Below are 14,813 nucleotides of genomic sequence, written 5' to 3' on the forward strand. Positions count from 1 at the left end.
AAGTAACGGGACAAAGCTTTTCGACGGTTATAAACGAAAAATCAAGATTTAACGGTTATTTTAACTCCGATTTTGATGATTTTTTATAACTACACTCCTTGACCCTATATGAATACAATGAATGAATTCGATCTTCAATTTAAAATATTTATACTAGTGGAATTTATATACTTAATAAAAGTATGAATCAACTATCATATTAATAATTATATACATTAATTTAATAATTTTATATCCCTAAAAAGTAAAAACTATAATAATTTCATAATTGAATGATTTTTAATGTTTGCTTTTTCTATACTTAGTTTATGCAGAAGAGAGTTCTGACGTGGAAAATCTTACTGAAAACATCTTCAACATAACTCTTGAAGGCAATAGATCAAGCCAAAGTTCCAATATAATTTCATGATGTTCGATGTAAATTGAAGATTTTGTAAATGGAGGTGTAAACTTTTAAGAAAGACTTACAATCTTAAAAACAAAAACTCTTTATCCTTGCACATTTAATATTTGTAATAGATTAGTAGTGTATGTATTATTTTTTTTATTAGGCTTTCATTTTCGAGTGTAGATATAGTACTTGAACGAGAAATGTTTTAATGTTTTCAAGTAATATTTATGTCGCAATGTGTGGTATGTGCAAATTGTAAAAAAATATATTTTTTTCTTAACGGGTCATAACGGGTCGGGTCACTTTACCCGTTGGGTAAAGTGACACGACCTGTTAAGGACCCGTTAAGATAACGGGTGTGACACGACACGACCCGTTAAGATAACAGGTGTTACACGAAAACGACACGAACACGACAGACACGACCCGTTTGCCAGGCCTAAGTAGACCCCATCCATTTTGATTCCTTCAAGTTTTAGTAAACACAAGAATAACCTGTAATCGGAATCACACTCCTACTTTTGATTCCGATTACGAACACGTAAACACGCCCTAAGAGTGGGCATGGTACAGTTCGGTGTGGTTCTACCCCTAAATCGAAATTGGAATCTTAAAATATCAACGGTTCGGTTCCACTTAAATTTATTACTAGAACTGGACGATTTGGTCTACACCAGTTCTGACTCGATTCTTGTCGGTTTACGGTTCCGAATACTAAATTATTTGAACATCAAATCATCATGCATTTAAATACATCTTCTAAAACTATTTATACAAAGTTGCATGCAACACACAAAAAAAAAAAAAAAAGGAAGAACTCAAGCATATATAGTGGACATTGCTAAACAGTTGTGCCCTCAAATTTGAAAAAGCTTTCATCTTGCTGTAAATTTAAGTCTTTTCTCTCTGTGTTGGTCCACATCTGTTTCATGATGCATGGACACGGGGGAAGACCAACGTATCCCGTATTTGATACGCAGAGATACATATACGTGAGGAGATACGTACAAATATACGATCAATACGTATTCGAGTCAACATATGCGTTGTTGACTGATGGGATACGCGTATCTTATTGTTGAAATATGAGTATCCTACTTTTCGGATACATTTCAAACTATAATAAGAGGATAATCACACTGTTAACAAAAAGAAAAAGAAAGGCTTCTTATGCTTTTCTGTTTGCATATTATACTAATATGCATCAACATTATTAACAAAAAGAATGGCTTCTTATGCATCTAGTAACTGGGATACGCCTCCTGTTGCTTTTCTGAAGCCAAACGAAAGGCTTCTTATGCTTTTCTGTTTGTATATTATAATAATATTATTGTTAGTGGTCTAGAATAATTTAGATTATAATATATTTATATATGCTTTTATGTTGCTTTGTTGATCTCTTATCATAAATTTGACTAGTGACATTTTATGCGACTATTTTAGATTGATTCTTACAATTTAAATGTTGGTAATTTAAGAAAATGAATCATCCTGTTAATCATGCGAATGCTAATGTCAACTTATTGAAAATGATCATGGTACACTGTCTAATGTGGAGATATATTTACATATAACTAGTGAGTTGACTATCATTTGTATCAACTAAGCCAACTGTAAAAAATTCTTTTTTCTTAAGAAATACCTAGACTTCTATCTCCTTTTATATATTTCTTGTTTTCTTTTGCTTTTGTTGAAATTGCATTATTAAAACGAAATGGTATAGAAGCAATAATCTCTTTCAATGTAAGTTTTCTCTTATTGAAAGACTAGTCTTTATAGGAAGTAATCTCTAACGGAGACGAAGGCTAACCCACCCATTCCAAGAACTTGCTTGCCCCTGTATAAAAATGCAATTGGCCATGGTATTCTTAAGCCGACAAAGTCCACATGCCTTACACTTTGATAATTGTTGTTCTGGTTGCTCTACGAGGTTTTTGTATTTAATTTAATCTCCTACAAGGGCCACATGCATGACAGCATATTTCATTACTGGATCTGACTGCGTACCAATAAGAAAAATAAAATAAAATTGCCAAGGTCATTTTCTATTCGGTAGTTATTAGTGCATAATTAGGTCAAGGGGTTTCGTGTTTAATTTAATTTCTTACTTACATAAAAAAATAAAAAAAAGGTACAAGGGCATATGCATGACGGCATATTTTATTATTGGATCTGACTGCCTGGCAATAGGAGAAATAAAATAAAATTGCCAAAGTCTTTTTCTATGTAGGGTCTATCTAGCAGTGAATTTAAGTAATTAATATACAGTTTTACTATATTTGACAGAGACAATTTAAAAAGTGTTAATGAGGTAAAAGCAATTTAAAAATTTCCTAATAAGCACGTCAAATTTGTTTGTACGAAGTACTTACATTTTTATAAAATGTTTTTTCGGTGTGCTTCTAATAAAAGTGTTTTCTAAGCAAAAATATTTAAAATTATATAAGAAAGAGAGAGGCATAGCAACTCTTATATGTTAAGTTTGTTAAAAACATAGGCAAGACAGCGGAACCTTGATTATTCAAAGACTGTATCTTAAGATTATTTTTATGCGAAAAAGAAAAAAATGCGAAGGTCTTAATTTATTTGGTAAACGTAGAACAGATTCATGAATATTCCTAGTTCCTAGATTATTCAAAGACTATATCTTAAGACCATTTTATGCATATGATTTTTAAATCTATGTCAAAGACTATATCTTAAAAGTATATGTTAAGACTATTTTAGGCCGCTGAACTCACAAAATTTGTATTAAAAGCGAAAGAATTGAACGGTTCTGATTATGAATATTCTATGACAACGATACGTTATTTACAAGTGAAAGAACAAACTCATTCCCAAGAAAAGAATCCAGGTGTTATGTTTGAGCTAATCTGATTTTAACTTAAATTCTAAAGTTTATTTCTCACTCAAAAGGAGGGTGATATTTAATTTTTTATTAATACATTCTTGACCTTGCTTCTTCCTTATGCACATCCCTACTCTTTGCAATTCCCACTTCCTAACCCGTTGCCAGAATTCTCATAGGCGATTAACCATAATGCAAAACACTAGCTCCAAAATAAAGTGTTCATTCAAATTAAAAGGGTTGATTTTTATAGTGGAGCAGTCTATTATACGATATGATTTTGCTTTGGTCTTTACTCACAATTGGTACGTATTCGGTGTATAAGATCTTCGCACAACTCTCCTTGCGTGAATGGTGAACCCTCGTGTTAATTTTGAAGGGTGCCTTAGTAAAGCCTTTGTTAGGTTCTTAGGCTCTCTTGCAAAGTTACTTGAGTGTCAAGTGCAACTGTTGATTGTAACCAACAGATTGTAAATTGATTTAAGTGTTTATGCGTCATTTACTTGCGCCACAAATTAACTGAACCTCTTGATCAAAAGGTTGTTAAGGAAAGGGTTAAATCGATAATAAGTTCTTCTATGCCTTGAAAACATGGACTTTTGATTTATGTTGAATGTCAAAACATTGTTATACCCAACAATGGTGCCAATTAATTCATTATTGTTAATGGAAAGAATAAGACAAAAAGTAAAGGGATGTGAATATCAAAAAGATATTATAGGTAAAAAGCTTGCAAGAATTCATAGTGTTAGTGAAAGCAACAATATATTGTATGAAAAGACAATAGCTAGAAAAGTAATCAACAAATATACGTATTAGAACAAAGTTTCAACCTATTCGGGCAAGGTTAGCTGCTTCCTGCTTGGCAGGTAAACTTGTTGCACTCATAGTGTACAAACTTGAGAAAGGAAAGTGAAAGTAAGGAAATCGATACTACAAAGGGAAAGTAGCAAAGCTAAAATTATAAATCTAATGTCTGAACTACAAAAGGACTGTGAAGATGTGACAGAGCTTTTAAGAAGTCTTTCTGAGTGTTGAGTTGAATGTCCTTTCTTCTTATTCTCATGTTACCTTTATAGGAGTTTTCTTCCTTGCGAATTAAGCTCTCAAGCTTGATATATTCCTTTTTAGCCATGTGGCTAATGTGATTGTTGGTAGAAGATGAGTCTCCACTTGGTAATCGATCCTTGTTTCCTTCAAATCTATGGGTTTTGCCACTAAAAAGTGCTTTTTCATGCAAAATAACTCTTCCAGTGTGGACTGGTGGATTTGCCACCCAAAACCGCCACGTCAAAAGTACTTTTCATATATTGGGCGGTTACTGTCCAAAATGTGTTAGTTAAAATTAAATGCCCACTAAGAAGTGAGCTTATTTGAGAGAATTGGGTTGTGGTTGGACCCAATGTTCATTTTCGATCCCAATAGTGCCCCCTTTAATCATTATTAAGCCATTACTCTTGAACTTACTTTAGGTAGTTTCTTCCAGATACTTTCAGAATGGTAAATTCGATTTCCTTGAGTATATTTACTTCTAGGGTTTCAGATTGTTCTTAGGGATTTAGACCTCAGTTTTTATAGAGAGAGAGAAAGAGAGTTGCCTTAAAGGCTTTAAGCTTGCATCTTCTCCATTTATGTAACCCTAATTGCCAAACAATCCTCATGCTTTAAACACCCAATCATTTTATATTAGTATCACGCCCCGGACTCAGAGTCGGTCATAAAAACTCGAACCCGAATCCGAAACGTGAGTCAAAAATTAAATAAATAAAAGGAACTTGACACGGGTTGGAAAATAAACTCCTCTTATTAAAATAATTCATGATTCTTAAACAAATCAAGAATTCTTTACAACCTACGGTAAATAAATGAGTAAACTTTCTCTACTCCAATTTAATCTGATCTCATCTTGCGTACCCTCTTGAATGTCTAGTTCGTAAACCTACATAACAATAGAGGGGTGAGCTTCAACAGCTCAGTAGGGACATAACCTTACCATAGTAAATTGACAATATTAAATTAAGTGTCATGAAATCATATAGCCAAATATCAAAACAGCAATTATAACGATATATAAATGCCATGCAACCTCTTCAGTTACCCCCGTTAATTTATAAAATAAAACACGCGAACCTGCACGTCCCATACCATGCATTTTACTCCTGCAAAGGTGGTTCGAATGTAATATTATTGAAACTAACCCCCATATGAGATCCCAAGTTCATAAACCCCTTTTTGCTAGTCATCTTATCTAATTCATTGATCTCCAGCCCAAATCACCCACATCGACAATTCCTGTCGATATCTTATTCTATTGTGCACATCGGGCTCACCTGGAACTGGTTTCACAATGAATAGATCAACTACACAAAAGATCCTTTCCAATTACCCTCATTTCCATACTTCCAATCTGAATACTGAAATTCCCACCACTTCAACATGAATGATGTACAAATAATATCAATTTATCTTCCACATGTATCATAGTATATTCTCAACGAATAACATTTTAGCAATAATTCCATAACCAATAACAAGTAAACACTTAACTGAAGCAATTAGCCAATTAATATTCAACCACATTAATCAACAAAAATGATCAAGAATATTATCACTACACAAAATTTAATAAAATCAATTTCCGTATAGATTTGCCTTATTTCCCTTACCTGGACTCCAAAGCATTGCACCAACTCTCTATTACAAGAGTGCACCACCATTGTGATCAATTCCCTGGTGCAGGCTAACATCCTAAGCAGGAAGATAAATATGAATATTTCAGCACCCTTCTCTCTGATTCTATGTGATTTCTTAATCTCTTCCTTCTATTTGTCTTCTCTCTCTCTCTCTCTCTCTCTCTCTCTCTCTTTTACATATATATAAATATATACACACACAACATATGTATGTGTGTATAGATACACACATACACACACCAATCTCTACGTAATGCATGCATTGCATGCTATCTCTATCTTTCTCTCCTACGAGAGCCCACATGCTGCATACCGCCTCTCCTTCCAAAAACAATGGAGCGAGGCTCCTATTTATAGTAGTAGAAATCAACAATTTAAAAGCATCTCATTGGTGGATGTGGTGGCAAGTAAAGTAAGATTGGTTCGAAGATATCTAATCCTAGTTAATGCAATATAGCTCCTACTACTAGCTATAACTAGTCAGCAACAATAGAGTATTCATGGAGCACTTGGGAGCTCTAAATAATGCCACCTTAACCTTAAAAAATAAATAGATGAGAATGCCACCACCTAGCTAGAGACAACTCCACCATTCTCCCTCCTACTAGCACCTTATGCTAAGCTAAAATGCTGAGTGAACAGCATGTAATCAAACTTCGGTATGATCAATATATACGTAAATAGACTATAAACTTATTGGCTAAGTATAAGTACATTTGAAATACTAGTTATAGTATATCACGTGGAAACCCTAAGTCAAAACTAGAAAATAATAGTATATATTTATTTTTAAAAAACATAGGGGTTCTCACAATTGGAATTGGATCCTCTTTGAGGCAATGCCTCGGGATCCTTCTGGCCAAACAACATGGACCGTTGGATTACGACTACAAACAGAGGGGTCCCACTAAAGTTATAATAATTGTAGCCGTTGGATCAAAATCCAATGTCCAGTGCTGTCCGGTCATGAGGATCTTGAGGTATTGCCGGGTTGCATTATTTTAAGGTTTTACATTTATGTCTTGGTCTGGTTTTAAGCTTTAAATTTGTTTTTAGACCAAGCCTTTGGATTCAAGTTAGATTCTTCCTTCAACTGTTTGACTAGAGAATCTGACTGGTTATTTGAATCCAGATTTCATGTGCATATCATAAAATCATATCATATAATTGATCGTGTTGGTCTCGGTGCCACAAGGTGATGAGCTTAAGAGGAGTTGCCACTTCGTGAAGACCGTAGGAGTCTATCTCGTGTAAGGCAAGGCTACACAAAGGTAGTAAAGCTGCTCCATAGATAGGGATCTAGGAATTGAGCTTGTGTGGTCTTTGTATGAACCTTTGTTTACACTAGTAGATTGGACTCAGAGGAGAGTCCCTGGTTTTTTTAACCCAGAGGTGGGTTTTCCAGCCAAAAATATCGTATGTTCAAGTTATGTTTATTGTGTCACACATCCCACATACACATACATGGTACATATATTTGTTGAACATTTAAATGGTATGTGCTCACTGTCATGCTCACTTGACACATTAATAACTTGCAACGATCTATAGCCTTACTGACTAGGATAGTTTTTTGGGCATTGAAATTGGTATTTGAATCTCAGATTTATCGACTAGCAAATCTTTCTTAGGTGACTAGCGGCCTTGACTAGTCAGTCCAGTGGATTATAATTTTTATATATATGATATTCCACCTGTTACCAATTTCAGAATCCCAATAAAGATTCCTAAGATTTACACAATCATATTTTTAACTAAATTAGGACTGTAATAATTTTAATCTTTTTCATGTCTTAAATTAAATTTGATAAAAATCTGATTCGATCTAATTATTCAAATAGTTACCGAATTCATTAATATGATTATAAATAAATTCAGACATCAATCAACATTGATCTAATCTGATGCGAATAAATATACACACATGAATTATATGTGATTGTTTTAATATAGAGGTATTTTTCGGTTTGCCTCTCGAACTTGTATAGAGTTGCTAATTTTCCTCTCTGAACTTTAATTTTAGCCAATTACCACCTAAACTTTTGTAATTAGCCAATTTCCCCCCGTGAACTTGAACTTTGGCAGGTTACCTCCCTAAAATTTTATAAATAGCCAATTCCCCCTAATGTTAGATTTTAAAAATTTTCATTCAATTTCCATCCATCCAATTTTTCATTCTTTTTACCCTCATACAGTTGTCATGTGTTGTTTGCGTGATCAAAATGGATGGAAAATTAGACGAAACTTTTTAAAATCTAGCGTCAAGAGAAGAATTGGCTAATTATAAGGGGGTAATCGGCTAAAACCAAAGTTCGATAGGGAAATTGACTAATTATAAAAATTCAAGGGATAATCGAACAAAATTAAAGTTCCAAAGAAAAATTATCAGCTTCATACAAATTCGGTAGGCAAATCAACAAATATGCCTTAAATATAAGCACCAATAGAGCAAATGTACGTGCTCAACGGTTTTATTAGTTGCTGATTAGTTAGGACTTTCTTTCAGCCCACAGAGAGTTTAATCCCAAATCTCCCAACAATCTAACCCTCGTCTGCAACCATGATCCTGCTGACAGCGGCACCGACTGTCCAGATTGAAGGCTTAACTAGATAGGTATGACGGGTTTAGTTTAATTTCCAATTTCAATTCATGTCTGTTGGTGTTATAATTTGATTTAAGATTAAGTTTAATTTTCAGTTTCAATTTCCAAAGAATTGCTGTTGGATATATACCCTGATTGGAATTCCTTAATTAAAGTATCTGAATTGATTAGTCTTTTCCAGTAGTTGTGATTTATGTCCTCAGAACCCCATTCAGCTCAGATGGGGGAATTGAGATGCTAATTTGAGGTGGGGGAGAGCGAGAGAGAGAGAGAGAGAGAGAGAGAGAGAGAGAGAGAGAGAGAGAGAGAGAGAGAGAGAGATGGAGATGGTGAGAGACGTGTTTGGCAACCCCATCACAACCGCAACTTTGGAGGGTATGCCAGAGTATAGATCTGAGTCTGGGGAAATAACAAGAATCGAAAGGGCACGCGCGGCAATGGTTATGCAAAAAGCCAGGGGAAAGGACTACGTGAAGGCACGAGCACACGTCGAGCATTTGAAGGACGAATCCGGTACAAAACTCGCCAATCTCGTCCTTATTTACAATGCAACAGGAGACACCGTTAGATGTGTTGGTCAGAAAGATTGGCTTGGCCTCGACGTAGAGTACCCACCACTGATTGGAAATGGCCAGTGGGCTGCGTTTCTGACCGTCAAAAACCCCAGTCGTGGTATTGGCTCTACTTCCGCTGTTGTGTATCGCGGCAAGAACGCCGATGGTACCAACTGCGACTATATGCTGTCTTGGAGCAACCCGGTGGACAGGGTTAAATGGGACAACACGGTAAGTAGTGATTTTATCTGTATGTACATATTTGAAATTGAACGCATTTGATATATCTCATGGCATATTTACTTACAATGAATAAACTTGTAGAGATTGAGTCTTCTCACAATGATTTATCAGGTATGAGCGCGGTTATCTCATGCTCATCCTCATTCTTGTACAATGCGTATGTGTGTGCAGGTCTGTACGCAGGTTCGCAGAACTAACCACTTTGACAATGGAGCAAATTGGAGTGAAATCTACAATCACTTGTATACAACTCGCTCGTCCCAAGAGGATACATGGAATGGATGTACGTCAATCATCACAACTGACAGTGCTGTTTTTGCAGTAGTTGAGGGAACACTCACTTTGGAAGATGTCTGAGTTGATGCATTTGGTGTCATATGTTTCTGCGTTTTGGAAACTTGGAAGGCTAGCTAGGCAGGTGTCTGGCTGCTTACAAGGAATCTGGACCTCGTTGCGGTTGTCTTGTCGCTTGTCAGGAGCAGAGCAGTGGGGGAAATTTGCTGAAGTGAATGCCGATGGTGCTTGGAAGGATGGTTCTGCAGGGTAGTGGCGTTATTATTCGTGATAGCAATGGTTCTTTTCGTTCAAAATTACACTGGTTGAGGCTACCTAATATAAACTTCTTCAATAAGATATTCGTGTATTAATATACTTTGTGAACATTGATTTGAGGTTGCAAGTGAACTTTAGCTTTGTTGGTTAAGAGCATTTGTCCATGCATCGAGCTTCCATGTTCGAAATTCTCTTTTCGTAATTTAGATGAATTTCATGTAATTATCTTATTATTTGCCGAAAAGTATGAAATAATTTGAAGTTAGTGCTTTTTCTTAGAGGAAAAAAAACATCAATTTGAGGCTAGGTCAACGCCTAACTAAGATCGACTAATTGTGTGGATATGCCGATTTTCACTATAAAATCCTAGAAAAACTAAGTAAATTTTCTGACCCCGGAGAAAACCAATAATTGCAAAAGTAGCTCCAGCCTCCCTGCAACAATTACTAATCGGTGCCGGTACGAGCAGCAGCTCCACCCCTCCTCCGTTGGCGGTGACTCTCTCTCTCTCAGGTTCCGTTGATATGAGATGGCTAGGCCCTCCGCGAAGCACACATCCGCTCGGCTGCTGCTGTTGATATGCGTTGGTCTGCTGGGGATTGCTCTGATTGCGGATTTGCTCTGGGCTTCCTCTCCTCGCTTCATCCATATCGACATTGCCGACAATTGGGCTCCTCCTGTCGATATCTCAAAACCCAAAATCATCCCCTCCCCCAAAAAGACTAGCCAAGAAACCCCCCACCTAGGTATTGGTTTTGCTTTCTGGTTGTTGAATTCTTCTTTTTTGTATGTGAATTCTCATCAGGGTTTTGTTCGGATTGTGGTGAAATGCGGGATTTTTTTTTTGTTTGGTTGTTTTGTTGAAATTTTTCGTGCTGGTTTAGGATTTTTCGGGTGAATTTGATCTTCGTGTTGTATCATTTGTGAGGAAGTTTGCCTTTTTAGTTTAATTAGTTGCTCGTTGAAGCCTGTTGGCAGTGGTGCTGCTTGGTTTGTACGAATGTTTTCATCCCGGAATTGTTTAGATTGGTAGTAAGTGTTCTGCAAAGGAATTGGTGCTTTAGTTTCTGGATGTGAGAGTTGGTTGATTATTGAAGCTCGTTGATGGTAATTGTAAACTATGATTTGGATTTCGACGAGTTTATTCACTCCCATTGTTGCGGATTTATGTATGCTTGATGTGAATTGAGACCCGTATTATTCGGTTCATGAGAAATGGAATGCTTTTCGGGTTCCACATGAAAATGTAGGAAAAGCAAGGAGAAGATGTGTGAATTTAATAACAATTCAATAACAATTAAAGTTCTAATCAATCCTTGTTCAGCTCTGAATATTGACCATTGTTTATGTTACCTATAGGGGTGCATCAATTACAAAAACGATACTGCTCCTGGGGGAGTTTCATCAGCAACCTTTGCTGATTTGCCTGGACCATATATTCAACACGAACACCTATTTTACGCACCCAGTTGGAACCATGCACTATTTACGAGGAACCACGCAATTACTTACAAGAAGCTTCAGAGAGCCATACCCAAACATAGAACAAAATCCTATCAACCAAAGGATAAATCTGGACTTGTCCTCTTATATAAGTTTCATCTTGTTATTTCTGATTGTTTCAGGTTGTATATAGTGATGTTTACATGATGGATGACGAAATGAAGTGGAAAGAGTTACCTCCTATGCCTAAGCCAGATTCCCGTTTTGAATTTGCTTGTGCTGTTGTCAACAACTCTATTGTTATTATTGGAGGCACAACTGAGAAGCACCCTGTGACTAAGAAGATAACTTTGTTGGTGAAATATTCCAGTTCAACTTGAATACACTGGTATTTCCGTTCTCCTCATTCTATTATACGATGGACTATATATGCTTAATTGTTTTACACATACACAAATGAACAAAAAACCAATCAACTGTAAGGCAGTCATTGTTGGTATGGAGGAGGGTTATACTACATGTGTTCAACGGTTCAACTACCTCTTCCTTTTTCTTTTAGTTGCTCCACTTTTGCAAATAGGATGGTAGCTTGCATGTAGTAATTGATATAAATGCAGGCGCTATGTTTCTACAAACGAGCTATAGCTGATAACGGATCGTAAGTTTCTTTTGTTATCGAAATCTTGGCAATTTTTCTAATTTGTAGCGATACCTATTAGCCCTGCGCTCCTTATGTCCAAAGGGGTTGGGCTCTAATGTTTGTTTCTACTCTTATTTCTGATTTTCGATAATTGCAGAAGTGGTCAGTTCTTGGGAAACTTCCGTTTCGGGTTAAAACCACGCTAGTTGGTTTCTGGAATGGGTGGCTGTATTTTACGTCCGGACAACGAGACAAAGGACCGGATAATCCCCAACCAAAGGTCATCGGAGAGTTGCGGAGAACGAAATTAAAACTGAGCTCGTGATAGGTTCCTTCATGTTGATTCTTTGGCACAATTGTTTTCTGTCAGTCTAACCATTCGCCGTCTCGTAACCAATCATTCATTTATTAAGTTTTTGGATTAGAATTGTTCTTCCCTGTTGCAGTAAATTGAAAAATCACCTACTTACAGGCAATATTATGGACAGAGACTGTTACTGTATTTCTCATTGTTGTTCCAAGTTATGTAACCTTTTATATTAACTTGAGTTCCACGTGAATGATAGGGAATTTCAGTATGGTGTTGAATCTCTTCATGAGTCACGTAATTGCTAAAGAGACGTTTGACACAACCGGTGACATTCAAGAATCTCTCATTGATGTATTTTCCTATGGTTTTTGTCCGCTGCTGGTTATTATTGTTGATGTTTTGGAAAAACGAAAGGAAAGTGACTTTCGCACCATTTTTAGCTTCATACACCCTTCTAATTAATCATAGCCATTGATTAAGTTTGTTTTATTGAATTCGATGACTAAAAATCGAAAAGAGTGAAAATCAGTTTTTAAAATGAAAATGCACTTAAACACGTAGGGTAAAATTTAGGGAATTGTTATTGGCATTTTAAAAATCTTATTTTACACTCCAAACTTTCTATATTTGGAAAGAAAAGTACACTTGTGAGGAGTGTAGAATGAGATTTTTAGAGTGCTAATGACACTTCCCGAAATTTAATTCAAGTTCTTTCATTAAAATTCTTTTATCATATCGAAAAAGTTTACCGTCAAGATACGTTGCTAAATTATAATTTCGTAACTAAAGTAAAAACGTAAACTATGCCAAACTACACAATTTTTTTAGTAAGTCTCTCACACCACCACACATGGTTATCAATCCTCACATGTAAAATATGTAGGGGACAATTATAACATTAGTGAATTGAAAACATTTAGGTGGACTGTTTCACTGAAAAACACTCCCCTACGTACAAGATACACACCCTTTTAAACGAGAAAACCTCGTTGCAGTCTATTGCATAGCACTACGCGGTAAAAAATGACGCACTGCAACAACACCAAGCAATAACCCACGACATCAGCAAACAGCAGCACACGGTAGCATCAAAAGGCAGTGCACGACAAGGAATTGTGTGACAAAAAAAATATCCAATTGTCCTATAAATAAGGGTCAATTGCTTCCTACTGCTATATGGACAATACACACCAAATAGCAATAGGAAAATCAAAAGAAGGAAGTACATTCCAACCAAAAAAAGGAAGCACATTCCAACCAAAAAAAGGAAGCAAATTCTAAGCAAAAAATGGCAAGGTGATTTCGGCCACAAGGGAAAAAGCATGTTGTTTTTGCAACAAAATCAACAAAGAAATAAGGAAAGGGCTTTAAAATTTCCAAAACATCAAAGGAAAGTACTTTTGCTTGCCAAAATACAAAAGGCAATCCCTCCAAAGCAAGGATAAGCCTTCAAGTTTCCCAAACCAAAAGGAAAAAGTACCTCCTTGACATGGGAAAGAGAAAGGAAAGAAAAAAAAAAAATGAAAATCCTACCCATCCAAGGACAAGCACCAAAGCTTTCCAACACCTTGAAGGAAATCGCCAAAGCTTTCCAACACCTTGAATGAAATCACCCTCATTACCAAAATTGAAGGAGGTTCTTACTTAAGGAAGGAAAAAACATTTTTCCTACACCCACAAGGAAAAAATCCAAAATACACCAAAAGTATTTTTTTCAATTTATGGAAAATCAATACGCACAATAAGTATGTGCCGATTTATCCATTTTCAAAATTTTCTTTCAAGATCAAGCCTCTACGGCCCTTGATGAAGTTTTCATTTCATTCAAGATCAAGCCTTTATGACCCTTGAAGAAATATTTCGTTCAAGAAAGATATCTCTACAGCCTCTGATGTAGCCCAAGAAAATGTCAATGAAAGCCACGATTGCTCAAAGCCCCTCTTATTGTGTTCTACCACAAGCCAAGATTCCAAAGTTGAAAAAAATTAAAGAAGTAGCATTGCCTCCCCATAGAACAACTTTGATATCCTTTTCCCACAAGAACTCAATTTCCAGTGTGTAGTTTGTAATGGTTGATGCATTCCAAAAAGACTTGAGCATCTGCCATGAAGTGGCAATGTGCAACTCCAAATTTCCATGAGTAGTCAAGTGAAAGCTTTTAGGCAACATGAAATTGAAGAGAGTTCCCTTGTTCTGTGCCTCTTAGCATGCATTGTACCATTATACTATAGGGGGGCGTTTGTTGCACTGGACTATCTCGGACTAGATTAGCTTCAAGGACTAAGCTGGACTGGCTTAGACTAGACTAAACTGGATTAACTTAGTGAAGCGTTTGGTGCAGTATTGGACTAAGAAGCTGGATAATAACAAATTATAATATTATATTATTTAATATATAAATTATTAATATTTTATTATGATCTTATCTTTTTCTTCATTTTTTCCTACCATTTCCTCGTTAAATTGGATGAAGTTAGCACCGCCAAAAAATTCATCACCATCCCTGGACCGAGATCTTAGCTTTGAATGCTCGAAT

At 36.0% G+C, this 14,813-nt stretch overlaps 1 protein-coding gene and 1 pseudogene across 6 annotated transcripts in view; both read left to right on the forward strand.

Moving 5' to 3' along the window:
- LOC103966854 (23 kDa jasmonate-induced protein) overlaps window positions 1-10,035 on the forward strand; it is a 33,512-nt gene extending 23,477 nt beyond the window's left edge. The window contains exons 1-4 of one of the 6 annotated variants that reach the window (XM_048563904.1): window positions 8,397-8,546; window positions 8,717-8,788; window positions 8,823-9,320; window positions 9,504-10,035. In XM_048563904.1, coding sequence (XP_048419861.1) covers window positions 8,856-9,320; window positions 9,504-9,689 — 651 coding nt within the window. In that variant the 5' untranslated portion in view covers window positions 8,397-8,546; window positions 8,717-8,788; window positions 8,823-8,855 and the 3' untranslated portion in view covers window positions 9,690-10,035. Of the gene's footprint in view, window positions 1-8,396; window positions 8,547-8,716; window positions 9,321-9,503 lie in introns of those variants that run through there. The other 5 variants (XM_048563905.1, XM_048563906.1, XM_048563902.1 and 2 more) reach the window with 5 other exon arrangements.
- A 1,468-nt stretch (window positions 10,036-11,503) lies between these two features.
- Window positions 11,504-12,399, forward strand: LOC125468082 (annotated as a pseudogene).
- Window positions 12,400-14,813: the final 2,414 nt, after the last annotated feature.

Source organism: the organism of the source record quoted next, unplaced genomic scaffold (genome assembly GCF_019419815.1).
Source record: "Pyrus x bretschneideri cultivar Hongxiangsu unplaced genomic scaffold, Pyrus_bretschneideri_v1 Contig37, whole genome shotgun sequence".
In the NCBI taxonomy this organism is placed as follows: domain Eukaryota; kingdom Viridiplantae; phylum Streptophyta; class Magnoliopsida; order Rosales; family Rosaceae; genus Pyrus; species Pyrus x bretschneideri.